At 36.3% G+C, this 16,606-nt stretch overlaps 1 protein-coding gene across 5 annotated transcripts in view; it reads left to right on the top strand.

Annotated features, from left to right (window-relative positions):
• The window catches only part of Ctnna2 (catenin alpha 2), a 1,149,087-nt gene that overhangs the window by 1,123,221 nt on the left and 9,260 nt on the right, over positions 1-16,606 (top strand). For 3 of the 5 annotated variants that reach the window (NM_001106598.2, NM_001415843.1, XM_017592545.3), the window contains one exon: positions 1,705-1,848. The exons of the other annotated variants lie outside the window; for them this stretch is intronic. In NM_001106598.2, coding sequence (NP_001100068.1) covers positions 1,705-1,848 — 144 coding nt within the window. The remainder of the gene's footprint in view (positions 1-1,704; positions 1,849-16,606) is intronic. 5 annotated transcript variants of the gene reach the window in all.

The following is a 16,606-nucleotide window of genomic DNA, read 5'->3' as shown; positions in this document are numbered from 1 at the left end:
TTGCTTTCTCTAATTCATGGAGACTTCTTTATATGAACTTGATAAATTTTTCTTTGGTGTCATCTTGAATTTTATAAAGACATTTTTTAAAATGTATCCAACACTAATTTTGAAGCTGGGGATGTTGCTAACTCTATCATTAATTTGAATTTAGTAACTTCCTGGCAGCTTTGCATAGTTTTATATTGCAAAGTATGTATATGTATATACATATATATATATATATATATATATATATATATATCTGATAAACAAAAGAATTGGAAATTGAAATACCCTGATTTAAAAATCAACGATTTGGTAGTTTGTTTGTCTGTATATACAAATAAGCTTTGGTAATCTAAAAGTTATTTTGAATTATACTGTCTGCTAGCATATTTTCTGTGCAAAGAGTTTTGTTTTTCATGTATTTCCCTAGACCAGTGGTTCTCAATATTTTTAGTGCTGCAACCTCTTAATACAGTTCTTCATGTTGCAGTGACCCACAATCATAAAATTATTTGGTTGGAACTTTGTAACTCTGGTCTTGCTACTGTTATGAATTATGATGTAAATATCAGTTATGCAGCAGATCTGATATGTGGCCCCTAGAGGATCTGTGATCAACAACTTTAGAACTACTGCCCTGGACAGAAGCAACACTGGCTTCTATTTTAAGCAGAAACTGGTCTTCAGTACCACATATTTTCTTTAAATAGTTCCTACTTCATAACTTATATTTCACATTTCTCTATTTCTAAGCTATACCTTGATAAAATTATAGCTCTATTACACATTACTGCATCTTGACTGAGATAAAACTGGCAGATATTAATGTTCTGCCCATAAGACAGAATTGTCTACTTCAAGAATATTTGGCCAGGCAGTTTTCTGAGTCACCTGGATTTCACATCCTGTAGGCAGGATCTTACCAGGAAATTTGGGAAGTATAAGAGTTTTTACCTTTGATTTTCCTGTAGTTTTGAAAGTGGACTTTATAGGCCCAGTGAAGATACATAATATAATTGATACCAATGGAAAACAATGACGAAACAGCAAGAAAAAATATTTAAAAATTTAATAATGAATTCTAAAGTTAGAAATGAACATTGATTATTGGCTTATCTCTTCAATTGTGCCATTTATACAACCCACTATTGGGTTCCAAAATCAATAGTAAAAACTTCCTGTTATAACAATAATGAATGTTCCATAATGAATGAGGTAAGTATCCCTTTCATACCACATGCTGGGCTATGTATACAGGTGAAGACCTTGGCCAGGCTTACACAGCAAGACACCAGAGGCTCTAAGCAAGGTACCTGGAATACCCACATTTTGTTCCAGGGTTTAAGAGATACAACACACCCTTGCTTTCTCTCTTGGCAGTGTTCAACACTTTAAATTGAGGAGTCATTCCTTCTGAGCCCATTTAACTATCCCTGACAGTGCTGGGCATAAAAGGGTGCTTCTTCATCCTTCTCACATATGGTGCCTTTATCTGTTGCATACCTAAAGAGGAATCTAATTGACCTGGCTGCTTAATATCAAAAATGCCAGAACATATCTCTTTCAGCACCTAAGTCCTTCATAACCTCTTTCTCCTAGGTAATTCCCAGTTGTTCCCTCCTCCACTTCCCCAATTCCCTCCCAAGTAAGATACGGGATTTTTTTTTCTCTTGCTCTCTCTCTCACTTTCTCTTTTCTGTATCTCTCGGAAATCAGACAGGAGTTCAGAGCACTTTCACTACCTTTTATGAGGTAGATTGTGATGTCATAGATGGGGGCAGGGCTAGTCAACTTTCTACCCACCTCCCAACCTGTGCTGAGGGAGCTCCAATCGGGAGTGGAAGCAGTGACTCCTCCATGGTAAGTAACTTCACTTTATAATCTAATATCTCTTGCTGTAATTATTAATCTGAAGATGAGTGGGGTGGGCTAGAATTCCAGACAAATGATCATATGCAAGCTAAAAGCTCTGTACTTAATCGACTTTGGGCAAAGGCCAAATTTGTTTTTGACAAGAACTAGGAATTTCAGAGCAGAGGTTAACTTCAACTGTGATCCAGACTTGAGAAGCATACATGGTGTTGTCATTGTTTTTAAGTCATTCATTGCACTGGGCCTAAAAGTTACCTCAAGTGTGAAATGTGTAGAGTCCATTCTACCATCTCTGTGTATTCCCTGAAGGCAGCTTGTCAAGTTTGTTTTTTTTTTTTTAAGAAAATTTCAGGGTTATGAAATGTCCTTTATTGTCATTGGCCTTTAGATGTACTTATTGAGCACTTTTAAAATCACAAGGATAAAAAGTAAAGAAACTGAATTTTCAACATGCTTGATTTAGATATAAGAAAATGAAAGCTACCTTTTGCCCTGACAAAAGTGATTTTATAAATGAAAAAGGTCACCACTTTTGCAAGTTTAGAACTTGCCATTTTTAAGGGGTCACAACCAAATATATTGTTTTTATATACTACTGTTGTTGTTAAGTGTTGTAACATCACTGTCTTATGGGGTTACTTGGTGGCTAAGATGTGTGGAAAGCTATCATTCTTTGAGTTTCTGAAGCTGATAAGTTCCTTATATGCCTTACTATTTAGAGAGAAAAGATGAAGAGGAGTGAACCTTTCTCTGGCTTCCTTCCTTGCTCTCTCCTGGGTACTTATTAAAATGCTGGAGCTGGAGGCTTTTGTCTGAGAGGGCAAAGGGGCTTTCCAAATGCACTACACCGTTTAAGAGATGTGGAAGGACTAGGATGGATGTTTTTTTTTCTTTTCCCTTCTTTTTTAGTGAACATCAGAACATGAAGGCCTCTTGGAATGAGATGAACACATTTAGATATGGATTATAAAATATATGAAGAGACTATCATTTATGCTTTTCAAATTATAGAGCCTTAATTAGGCATTTATTCATACACATTGGTAGTGACAAAATGGGGACAAGTTCAAATGGAGATCATTTTTTGTTTTGCTTTGTTTTATGAAACGTCTATAGATCTCAGGGTGACCTCCATAGTGTTATATAGCTAAGAATAACCTTGGATTTCTGATTCTCTACCTTCTGAGTGCTGTGATTATAGATGTACACAGTCATATCAAGTTTGTTGTGGTGCTGAGGATTGATCCCAGGCCCTCGTGCATCCTTAACAAGCACTCTACCTGAACCATAACCACAACCTAAGAAGACATAGTTCTCACTAACAGTTTCTCTGTTTTGTGTAGAACCTATGCTATCCTATAACAAATTTGCAGCCCTTTAATTTTTAGTAAGCACTAAACTGTTTTCATACATCAGAACATGAAGGCCTCTTGGAATGAGATGGACACGTTTAGATATGGATTATAAAATAATACGAAGAGGCTATCATTCATGTTTTTTCAAATTATATGGCTTGGTGTTTCTAGAGTTATTTTCTTTTTTAGATGTCAAGTCTAAAGGATTGACAATAGTTTTAGACCTTTTAGACTTGGTGAAGAAAACTAGGACCATCTTAGCCACCAGTAAGATTTGGGTGGTAATCCCAAGCAGTCAAGCTAAAACTATGCACACGAGATTGCTAAAGTCTTAAAGGTTTACCTATCGCCATCAAATCTCTCAGTAAAAGCATCATATTCCTAAATCCCAGGTAGGGGCAGTGTTTCTGTGTTAGAAAAATGGGATGTATACTCATAGTTCAAGTTGTTAATGTCTTTTATCAACCCTTCACACAGCTGCCAGGTAAGAAATGGCAATATTTTCCAAACTATTGGAACACACTCATCTTTAAACTTCGTGAGTTGGGAGTGGTTGTGCTGTACGCTTGTGCAATCTCAGAGAGTCTCTCGTGGAATGTGTCATGCATGCACCTGTTGTTTTTCATGTGCATGTTCCATCTATAGTGATGTTTAGTGTTCATGTATTTTATATTAATTAAAATTATAGTTTTAAAATACACACCCATGATATATTCTAAAGAAGTTAGTGTATTATAACAGGAGTTATACTTGATGAAGATCTGTCATTGATGTATTGATTCTTTTCCTGTCTTTGACTGGTTAGGGTTATACAAAGTCAGTGATAAAGATTTTGGGGAGATCTGCTTTTATATGTATAAAGTAGGTAAATGGTCTATAAATCATGCAGTTTCATGTATCTATACTCAAAAATTCTGTATTTTTATGATTTTTTGAACTAATGGTAGCCCAAGTGAAGATTGAATAGTTGACAAAATAGTTTTTATGTTGGATATATATCTAATTCTTAAAAAGTTTATTCAAAAATAGGTTTTAAAATATACTGTCCATCTGGTGTAGTATTTCTGGTTAATACTATATATAAATAGTTCATGTTCTTTGACATGTAACCGTCACTTGAGTAACTTGTTCTCTACAATACACTTAGTTCTGAATGAATTGAAATGGAGGAAAAATAGTAGCATGGTAATGGCTGTGATACTTTGAAACAGCGGTTTGTTTAGAAGTTAACACGTGTATGTTTTTAGAATTGCAAATTTGTTTGATGCTAAAATATACATATCTACTAAATGCTACGTAGAAAAAATCTCATTGAACTCTGCAAAGTTCAAGATTACTTCTGCAATATTTTAGGACAAAAACTTGTCGTGGATAAGTACTGATGAGTAGAGAATTGGAAGTTATGAGCTGTATAGGAGATAAAAGTACTCCTTACTAGAATCTTGGGGAATGTCCAACTATGGGTAATTCTAAAAACTTGCCAAGTGACAACTTGGAAGTTAACAAAGTAGGTGCTTAAGCAACTAAAAATATTCCTATGAGCTCCTAAGATAAGGACCTAACTTAGTTTATTCAGTAAAAGTATTTTTGTTTCCTAATGTTCAAGAATTTACTATCTCAGGAACTAACTACCTTTACAGTGTAAACTTGTTTGAGAAGAACAAACTCAGAATCAAGTGTTATGGAATGACTTTGTAAGAAGTGGAAGCTTTAGTAGTCTTGGAAGGGCATTGTAGATTTGCAATGATATACATGAGTATTCCAGAGAAGAAGGTAGGTCTTCAAAAGAAAAAACAAACATTAATGGACTTCAGGGTATGCTGTATTCAGATGTGTTTTGTATCAAAATTAAAGTCACTACTTTTAATGTATGTCTTGTATTTTTACTGAATCATTCCTGACTTAATTGTATGTTTAGTTTATAACATACTCCACTAAGAGAAATTAAGAAGCCCACAATTGTCTTCTATGAAGATAAAACTAGATAGCCAGTTACATAGTTACAAAATGCCATGTGGCCATGCCCAGCCACAACTGTGGAAGACAGTTGAGGGAAAGGGTGAGCCCCAAGACTAATAGGATCTCTGGTAAGAATAAAGGGAAATTTTTTCTGGAGCTATCCTTGGCAGGTGTAGAAGTGTCAGATGATGATGGGAAGTCCCCAAGCCAATGAGGCTCTGTACTGAGGGTTGCTTTGTAAGATAAAAAGAAGCATTTTATGTATGATGCAAGAATCATGTCAGATTCTCTGGCCTAGAGAAGCCACAACTGATAAAGTTTAAATACTAAGTAAAACTGGGTGTCACTGTGTAATCTCTTCCTTAATACTCTTAGAAAGAGATAATTGATTTAGGTATGATTTACACAAGTGGACAAACAAATTAGCCCAAAGCCCCAGTGGTGTGGATTCACTGACGCTTTGCAGTGTGCAATCTGTCTCATTTTCTTGTCATCTAAATTTGTTGAAGATACTATTTTGACCTTTATAACAGACTCGATTTCCATGAATAGAACTACCCTGCAGCCTAGCCCCTCTCCCAGATTTTCAGGGCTTTGTAACTAAATAAGGATTTGGCTCACACCAATTCTGTGAAATGCTTTTTACTTTCCTTTCTTAATGTGACATCAAAATTACCTTTTAGATGTTTATTATCTCAGGAAATCATTTTCCCCCCACAGGCTCAACATGACTATGTGAGAACACTGAAGTTTACTGATGAAAAGCGGCTTTCCAAAGCCAAAAATAAATCGTTAGTACTAATTGTTCAATACAAAGTTCAAATGGAACTTGAATTATTTTTCAAAGACATTATACCTCATTAGAGGAGATAGTGATACGGGAACTACTTGTTCCAAAATTAGTTGACATTGTTCTTTTTCATCAGGTCTAAGCAACCATCCTTCTAAATTATTCTAGAAATAATCAGATCTGTAAATGAGTACATACTGAATATGTATATGATGCCTATTAGAGGTAGTATAGAGACATAGATGAAATTATCATGGAAGACAGATACCTAAAGAAGTAACACTGATACATTATAATAACCTCCCTGAAAGAAGTATAGTACAAGGTAATTTAACATTGATGGAAAAAGGACAATGGAGTATATGTGTATGTATGTATGTATATATATATATACACATATATGCATGTATATATGTGTATGTATAAATTATATATGTATATGTACATATATGTATTCTTTGCATATATATGTATATATATATATATGTGTATACTTTACATATATAAAATTGCTATAAAATACAAATTTTCAAGGAAGAAGAGAAAGTATAATATCTCAGAAGAGAAAACAGTAGAAAAAACATACTATTCTTGTATATGTCCATTTTAGACTGACTGGACCAAATGTCAAAGAAACGTAGAAAGTTTTTACTACTTCTGTTATTCAACCAATGTCCCTTTATTCATTTTAGTGACCAGAACATCTGCAAAAAAAACTCAGCTTTGGAATAGGATGAGGCTATGAAAATGCAGAACCTGGGCAAAACTGCAGAGTTCTTGAATAAAGATGATAGAGTAGGATCTTAGAATATCTAATTAACTACCTACTTCTTAATGCATGCCAGGTGATTCACTTTCACACCTCTGTTTCAAAATCTGCAAAGTAACACACTGACTCATCTTTCTGTTCTTGGAAGAAGTTTGAGATCAAGAAAATTGCACATCAGGAGAATTAAGTATTTAGGGAAACTGGGAGTTAAAGGTAACTTTATTAGTTAAGGTTTCATTGCTGCAACCAAATGCCTTGAAAGACCAATTCACCATTATATTGGTTCATCCCTGATCACTTGAATCTGTTTCAGGGCCCAGGTTGAGGTAGAGGATTATGGCAGCCGGAAGCATGTACCAAAGGCTGCTCCCCTTAAAAGACAGCCACTCCCACAAGCCCCTAGCCTGGGGGTTGACTTTTGTTATAGGCCTATATTCCTACTGCTTGTCACTTTCCCAATAATACCACTATATTATAAATCCATGAAGGAAACAATCCACCAATTATGTCAGTGCATTTAGGATTCTAATCATTTTTCCAAAGCCATCGTCTGGCAGCTAACCCACTGAGTCATGAACCGGAGGGGGACATTTCACATTCAAGCTGAAGCAGTCATACATGACTGTTCCATGAATATTTATTTAATCTCTGGCTAAGCATTAAAAAACAATTACAAGAATGACGGTCAGTAATCTAAAGATTTAGTAAATCTTAACCTTAAAGGAAGAATGTGGAACTGTAGAGATCTGAGAGATACACTTCAATTTTTTCTCATGTCTCAACATGAAAAGTTAATGAAGAAAAAAATTAAGTGGCTCTCTATCTTCAATGCTGGGCAAGATGTGTATATTTATGTGGGTGTTTGAGGTGGGAAAGGAACAGGATACTATTGAGAAGAAATAGAAGAAAAGGAACAATTCAGAGAAATATTAATTTCTAGAACATTATCGACAGAACTGTATTCCCATCTTAAGTAGGGTGAAAATGTGTATTTATGCTGCTGAAATGAAACCTGGAAGGTCTATATTAAGATAGTAGTTCATAACTATATTTTGAATCAACAATCAACTAGACGTGTTAAATATTTTCTCTATTTTCTTGTCATGAATAATAGCTGTTACCCTACACTGATAAGTCTGTGAAGTAATCTAGAGAAGTGCACAAATACAGGAAGAAGAGATATGAGAGAAACTCCACATTTTTCATCCTCCCAAAAAGGCTACAGTCTTTTGATGGCATAGGTGTCCATTTGTTCCTTTTCATTATGTCTGCCCCAGTCAAGCTTTTGCGCATTTCCAGAGCTGAGCAACCATCCCAGGGCTCTGCTTCATAAAGATGGTACATCTTTGGAGGTTTGGAGGAGTCAGAGAGGTAGTGCATGAAATCAGGGACAACAATGACTCCAATAAAAGAGGAAAGAATTGTTTTGCACATTTAATACCATAGACACAAAACATTAGCTATTCACATAGGAGATGCTCATATTTTTGTTCCTCCCATTCTGAAACTGAAGTTTGGAAAACAACTATGGATCAGGATTCAGTTCCTGAATGCTCTTGACATAGATAGATTTGGACTATAGAAAGAAGAGCATGGACCAGCTCAAGGGTAAGATAAAACCCTCCTAGGATATAAAAGCAGCCTGAGACTCCTAAATAGGAAGACTCTTATTTTTTTAATACTTTGGTAAATCTTGAACAATCCAGATAACCCTTTGATATGAGGCTTGTTGTGGTTTGCCTTTGTGGAGTGTTTATTACCATCTCCGATCTCTGTCCTAGATGTCTACAACCACTCATTACTAGTCAGTGAAAATTGCCTCTGGAAGAGAACCATAGGACTAGTTGCCATGTTGATCTTTTACCCAGAATACAACACAATGCTTCAAGATTTACTTATTACCCCTCAGTGTTGGTATGGCACTAGGACATAATGGTGTATGCTGCTAAAAGAAAGACTGTTAAGGACAATTGAAGTCATTTACTCATCACCTTATATCCTTCCTAGTTGAACCAGATCCCCCTAACTTAGATTTCTGGACTCTCTGTTCCCAAAGACAATTACGTGTTCCAGTGAGAATAGGGAAAATGAGTTTTAAGTAAGATAAAATGGCTTAAATTTATTACTTTGTATAAACAAGAGATTAAATCAATTCCATTGTGTTTGTGACATTAAAAACTTGAAAGTTTCTATCTTCAATGCTATGATACAGATAATTTATTTAATTTTTAAGTACTATGAAAACAATAGAATTATTGTATTGTTTATTCATTCTGTACATTGTGAAACCTTGATATAGTGGGAACAGATAAATACATGTTCAAGATGAAAGGAAAAGGAAAGGTGATATATTATATTCCTTCCTTTTTAATTTTTTTTATTTCTACACTCCAGATTTTATTCCATTCCCAGTCCACCCTCCAACTCATACCTCCTTCCAACCTCCCCTCTACACGAGAATGTTCCCAGCCATCACCCCACCAGACCTCTAAATTTCCTGGGGCCTCCAATCTTTTGAGGGTTAGGTGCATCTTCTCTGACTAAACCCAGACCTAGGAGTCCTCTGCTGTATATGTGTCAGAGGCTTCCTCTCAGCTGGTGTATGCTGCGTGATTGATGGTCCAGTGTCTGAGAGATCTCGGGCATCCAGGTTAATTGTGACTGCTGGTCCTCCTAAAGGGTTGTCCTCCTCCTCAGCTTCCTCCAGGTTTTCCCTAATTCAACAGAGGTGTCAGCAACTTCTGATTATTGGCTGGGTGCACATATCTACATCTGACTCTTTCAGCTTCCTGTTGGGTCTTTTGGAGGGCAGTCATAATAGATCCCTTTTTGTGACGGCCCCGTAACCTCAGTAATGCTGTCAGGTCCCGGGGCCTCCCCTTGAGTTGGATGCAACATTGGGCCTGCTGCTGGACCTTCTTTTCCTCGTGTTCTTCTCCATTTCCATCCCTGCATTTCTTCCAGACAAGAAGAATTATGGGTCAGAGTTTAGATTGTAGGATAGCCACCCCATCCCTCACTTGATGCCCTGTCTTTCTGCTGGAGGTGGGCTCAACAAGTTCCCTCTCCCCACTGTAGGGCATTTGATCTAACCCCTCACCCCTGATTCCTGAGAGATTCTCACTTCCCAGTTCTCTGGTACATTCTGGAAGGTCCTCCTTACCTCCTTCCTCCCAAGGTTGCCTGTTCCCATTCCTTCTGCTGGTCCTCAGAGCTTCAGTCTTTTTTCCCCAAGCATTACCAGATCATGTTCCCCTCTCCGCACGCCCCCATTCCCTTTCCCTAGCCTATCACTCCCTCTCTCCCTCTACCCTTGTGAGACTGAGCCATCCTCACTTGTGCCCTTCAGCTTGTTGACCTTTCTGAATTCTCTGGGCTGTACCTTGTGTATTCTATACTTTTGTTTCTGGCTAATAATCACTTATTAGTGAGGACATACTGTGCATTTCTTTTTTGGTGTGAGTTACAACACTCAGGATATTTTCTAGTTCCATCCATTCACCTGCAAAACTTAGAATATCCTTGCTCTTAGTAGCTGAGTAGGATTCCATTGTGTAAATGAACCACATTTTCTGTGTCTGCTATATTCCTTTCTTAAAATATTAGTTTTAATAATGTCTAGCACTTTAGTGTAATGGTTATGTTGACATTCCCAATGGTGTTCTCTTTAAGATATTTATAACTAGCAAATTCCATAGTTTATGTTTGTTCTAGGTGAGCCATGAAAATAGTGGTTTTTAAGGTCAAGGAATGACTATGTTTTAGAGTTCAGAATTATAACAAAGTCACAATGTTTTTGCAGGTGAAACCCCAGATATGACAGACATTACTCAGTGAGGTACCAAAAGTTGACATACTAAGCCTTTGTCTTGCCTTTTTTTTCTCTTGGGAAAAAATGAGAGGACATTAGGATTTGTAATACATATATATCAATATTAAATGTAATATAATACACCATTTTTCCTATGCTAAAATCAAGCTGCACCCTTTAATGTTTATCTTTGTTCCTTGGTTAACATTTGTGGTCATCTTAAAATTAAAGTGTTATTTTCCCCCAATAAGTTATCAAGTTTCATAGGTTTCTAGCTTCCTTTTAAGAGAAACTCTGATATATTTTTCTCTGATTTTTGGCAATACTGTTATGCATTTCCTGTCCTTTGAGGAGCCTGTTCTCTTTAATCTGTGTATTATGAAAGTTTCTTGTATAGCTCAGTCTCTTTTGAGAGGATACAGACAATATTTTGTCCATCCATAGAGATACTTTGTTGGACCAAAAATATTTCGAGTTTTAGATGGAAGGGAACCCTCAGGTGTTTTTGCTACATTTTCAATAAAGTGCATTCACTGCAGGAGAACAGGACTAGAAGGTTTTCAAACTAGGCCAAGCCCTGGCAGGCACTTATACGAGGAAGCATCATGAGCTTCTAAAGAGAACCACCTTAGATGCCTTTTATGTCTTCTTTTAGTTAAAGGCATTTGAAACTGTGGTTCATTGCTAAGTGCACAATTCATAAGACAAAGAGAAGCATCTGCATCTCAGATAATTGTCTCTTGTGTTATAAGTTCCTCTTCAGTTTCATTCTCATATGAATGGGAAGGTAAAACAATTCAGTATTACACTTTTTTAAAATTAAGATTAATGCAAAAAAAACTAATAAGTTGGTCCATGGGGGCATATACCAACTTGAGGAAATATCTAACAAAGTAGACCAGCAGAGAAAAATACTCATCATGTTTTAGTTGCCACCTCATTCCTCAGTTTAAGGGAAATTGAAACAACCAAGAATCCATCAACCAAGCTGACTGACAAGCATCCAAGTATTATTAAGACCTACTCTCAATGTGTTTCATGTGTTGAAAACCCTGTGGAGAACACACCAGTAAGGGGCAAGAAGGTACTTGTATATAAGGAGACAGACTAGCAGCTGTGGAGACAAGACTCAGAGTGCTTTGGAGTAAAAGGGAGCAAATATATCTAGCTCTTCATCTGTCTGGGGCATGGAGTGCAGCAGTACTGATACAGACTCATGAAAGAGAGATTAATGAATGAGCTGTTAGTTCCTATGGCAAGCATGACCTTTCTTCAATTTATTCTTAGAATTTGTTCATTTATTTTCTACCCCTTAAAATGTGTTTCCTCTATGGTTTTCTTTGCCAGTATTTCCTGGGTATTCTGCAAAATGAAAAGTTGAGGTTGTAACTAGGCCACCCCACAATTAGAACCATGAAATGGGGACCCATGTACCTTGCCAGTACCACTGATGTCCAATTACTTGAAACATCTGTTGGAATACCTGCTACCATACATGTTCTTGTATCCAGCTGTTCTTAAACTTATGAGAGATTAGAAAATAATTGCTTAGAGCCACACACTCCTTTTCAACTTTAAAAAGCGTGTTTTAAGTTTTTCTTTACCTACTAAGGCTTATTTCATATAACATTTTAATGATATAGTGATAAACTTCAGTTTACACTTGAAGAAGTAGAGACTTACAGTAGTGACTATCCATCCTTTCATAGGCAGTACATGACCCATATGTAGTTTCTCTCAATGGAGAGTTTTGTGTTTTATGAAATGTGAGCATAGTTCAGGAGCGTCTCTGTTCTGCAGAGCAGTACTGTATATAATATAGGAAATGCCACACGTCAGCTGTGGTAATGAAGATAATTGCCATAGTTCATGCTGTGTCATTTCTATCTCATGGTGTCTTGTAAACGACAAGTTGAAAGGCTAAGTAAAAACTGGAAATTGTTAAGATCTTTTCTCCCTATAGCTTTTTGGTATACAGGAAGTGGTATGAATGAAATTTTCAGATGTGAAAAATTAGAAGAAAAATTAGTTTTCTTTGACTATGTAGAGCCTTTGTTGGAGGACTACAGTTGCTAGAAGGAAAATCAGAGCCAGGGATGATGTACCTATCACTCTATTGGTGCACAGCTTTCATGAACTATGATAACAAGCATTTGTGTGATGTGGCTTCCTTTTGTGTGACCCTGATAACTTCTTGGTCATATGACTCATGTTTGTGAGCGATTAGAATGTTTCACAGGGGCTGTTAACTCCAAGATTGCTGGTCCAATATTCAGAAAGGTAGAAAGTAAACTAGGAGGACCCTAGAATGGATTCCCCTCTTTAGAGAAGAGTGTATAACAGTGGAAGGAATCCCCCATCCAAAATGTTAAATTTTCTCTATTTTAGTTTTCTCATATGTAGATAAGAGGATGCTCATATATACTTGTTTTGAAGATAAGAGAAATTTTATGTGGTGGTAACATGATGCCTAGCAACCAGACCTCAGTGCCTTGTTGATATTAATACTCTCAATAGTCATTCTTTTACTTATAAAAATGTTTTATGAACAAAAGGCTGGTTTTGAAATATACTGAGTACAGTGATGGAAGAGGTCACATAACCAGTGTATACTTCAGCTTGGCTCAACATAAATTTGTCAATTATGTACATTTCTACTGTTCTGATAGACTCATGCTTTTGTCTTTACTTCCCTGGGAGGATGATGGGGTAGAAGGAATGCATTCTAGGCTACGAATTGTGTTTTAACTCTATGCGTGTCTTTTCATTTTTGTTTCCAAGTCCATAATGTCACAACTCAGTAAGTAAGTAGCAGATTTGTGGGGAAACGTGAGTAAGATAAAGTACAAGCTAGCTTACAGGAGTATGGACAATATGTATAAGAGAAAAAGACAACTGACTGAGGCCACTAGTGGTGTTAGTGTGCCAAAACTTAGAAACTAGTTCTAGTTTAGCTTCCACCATGATATCAATATTTGTATTTGCTTTGAATTTCATGGACACTGAGACGGAATGCCACTGGAGAGGAATGATGAGAGAAATAACAGGCTGCGTTCATCTAAGAGGATAGTTCTGACTTGTATTTCAGTAGGGAAATGGGTAAGGAATGGGAAGCAAGGAGAGTAGGTAGAGAACATATGAAAAAAAAAACTAGCAACAATGTCTTAGAAGCTGGTGAATGATGAGATAGAAGAAGGTGAGATGGGGTCAAGCAACAAGTGTACTAAAGTTGTGATGGCAAGAGATGAATATGAAATGCTGAGTCAGAGAAAGCAAAGTGCAGCAAAGACTCAGAATACGTCCTCTAAGTGGTATGAAGAAGGAATCGGCTTCTCTCTCCTGATGACTGGGAGTGAGAGCTTTGTGGGAGGAATGGCTTTGTGTAAGAGTGGAGTGATTCACAGAGCTTCTAGCTAGGAGATTTAGAAGATGGAAAATCCTCAATAATAAAACATCTTCAAAAGACTGAATTATTCTCTAAATGCCAACAAATCTTCAAAAAGGTATCTCAAGAATCTGAAGAGTAAACAATATAGAAATGAACTGAGTTTTTGAAATGCCACAAAATTATATTCCTAGGTCAAGATGAAGTCCATAGCCAAACCTTTGACAGATGTATATAGTGATACCATAGAAGTGGATGGATTGCCAGTTCATTAGTGGAAAAATCCATGCCTGGTACGAAGGCACATGTTTATAGGCAATTTTTCTGTATCTACTCAAAGTGGACAGAAAAATGTGCTCAATTATAAAAAGCTATGGTTAAGCTGCTCAAACTTAAAACTAATTTAATTAAAATTGCTGGGTATTATTAAACCATGCATAATACTGAGGGCCTCTTTTGAACACTTGAATGATGGAACTTTCTTTTTGTCTTAATTTTCATTTCTATAATGAAAAAAGATGAAATCTTAGGTTAAATGTACTGAATTATTTTGTATAGCTATAGATGTGTCTGACATTTCACTTGACTATTTTTTAGTATTTTATAGAAAAGAGCATTACTCATAAGTTATATAAGAAGATAATTATGATATTGGAGAAAATGATAATATACTGTAGTAGCAGTCCCACTTAATGACAACAGAGATGTCTCAGGTAGACACCTGAAACTGTAGGCATAAGGACCCCTATATGGTATAGTCAATCAGTCTCAGCTATGGAGAAGATACTGGTCATGGTTCGCTTCATTTATTGAGAAAGGTAATGATACAAGATTTCATCATGCCTAGGAATGGTACACAAATTCAAACTTGAGTTTTATTATTGGAACATTCTATTTAGTAATTCCAGACTTAGATTGTCTTTGGATCACTAAAAGTGATAGGCATAAAGCCACAAATACGAAAGGTTTTGTTGCCAGGTTGGGGATTTAGCTCAGTGATAGAGTGCTTTCCTGGCAAGCGCAAGGCCCTGGGTTCGGTCCCCAGATCCGGAAAAAAAAAAGAAGGGTTTTGTTAATTGCAATTAAAACAGCTAACAGGAAACCAGCAAAGACTGCACTAAATATACTTGCATGGATAGAGAGCTGACAGCATACAGCAGAGGAAGTCAGAGACCATGTCCAGTATAGCGGGGAACTCTGAAGGAAGTGCATGTCTCATATGGGTACTAAGGACACTGCAGGCCAATTATCCTTGCTTGTGATGAAGATAGTCTAAAAGATATAGTTTCTCAATTTTGACTTTTCATAATCTTGGACTAAAAATGTTTTTATACCTTCTGTAGTTATTTTCTCTTTCCCATCTAATTTGCTTAGTAAATGGTATACCAGGAGAGGTAAATGGTATAAAATAATGGTAGAAAGTTGTTCATGAGACCTAATTTGATGAGATTATCAAGCTCCCTGTTATGATGTGTGTCTAAAAATTCATAGGTCATTTCTTCGGATGATGGATTTACTTCCTCGAGTCACCTGTCAGATGGAGGCCAACGATTTAGAAATCAATATGACATGAGATTCTGAAGGGTGGGATGAAGTAGGGAGTTATCAAGACAAAGAAAGTCAAGAAAAAATGGGAGAATTCCTAAGTACCTCTGACGTAATTATTGCTAATTTTCAAAGAGGAAAGCATCTGAAGTATAGCAAGAATCCCTTGTTGGGGTTGAGCAAAAATTATTGAGCCTTTACTGGTAGAGAAATAAAGATGGCTTTAAGCCATATTTAGTAAATTTGTTGACTGTAATTAAGCCTTCATGGGAGTCCCCAAGGTTTACTTACCTATAATTGAAAAAATGCAAATGAAGACAGTTAATCAGTGAACTGGCTGTCTATGAGGCACTACTACCTACCTAAATGAATTAAAAATTCAAGACACAAATATATCCAGTGGAAACTTACCTGGGTACCAAATGGTAAATTTCTCAGTGAGGCTTTGAAGATGTTTTCCTTAGCTTGTCTGAGGCTCAAGTGCCTTTCTGTTAAGATCTTTGCCAATTTAATCTTTAGCCACTGTGTACAGATTTTCTCAGGACTGGCTTTCAGTGTTGGTAGAGCACCAGCTGCCTCTCTGGCAGAACTCATGGAACCCCACAGAAGAAAATAACAGACGTCTTGGGCTCCATTCTATCATGAGTGATCCCCTACTTAAAATGAAAATATTTGTCAGGCAAGACTAAGTTATCAAAGAAAAAGATTACCCCTAGGGTAAACTAACTGCTCAAATGATATCTGATAGTACCTTAAGTGATAGCTATTAGAGTATGGTGCATATTGTAAGATATGTTGTACTTATATTTAAACAACAATTAACCAGGGATGTGTATTTTTACCTCAAACCCAATGCTTTAATATATGTTGCTAGATTTTTATCTTATTTAACAATAGTTCCTTATAATACTTGCACTTCTGTTAATACATATGTCTTCTCATTAACTATTTCATTAATTGGCATCTCATGATAAAGTGCCATTACTAAGAAGTGCACAATCTGTTCCTAAATATTAATCATTGGAACACAAAGTGGAGTGTGATATCGTTTAAATAAAATGTGTTTATCATGATCTTTTGGAGGATAGTGAAATAAAATATATTTAAGTTCATGTACAGATCAACATAATAT

This window comes from Rattus norvegicus, chromosome 4 (genome assembly GCF_036323735.1).
Source record: "Rattus norvegicus strain BN/NHsdMcwi chromosome 4, GRCr8, whole genome shotgun sequence".
NCBI classification, from domain to species: Eukaryota; Metazoa; Chordata; class Mammalia; order Rodentia; family Muridae; genus Rattus; species Rattus norvegicus.
This window is presented reverse-complemented; position numbering and strand designations above follow the sequence as displayed.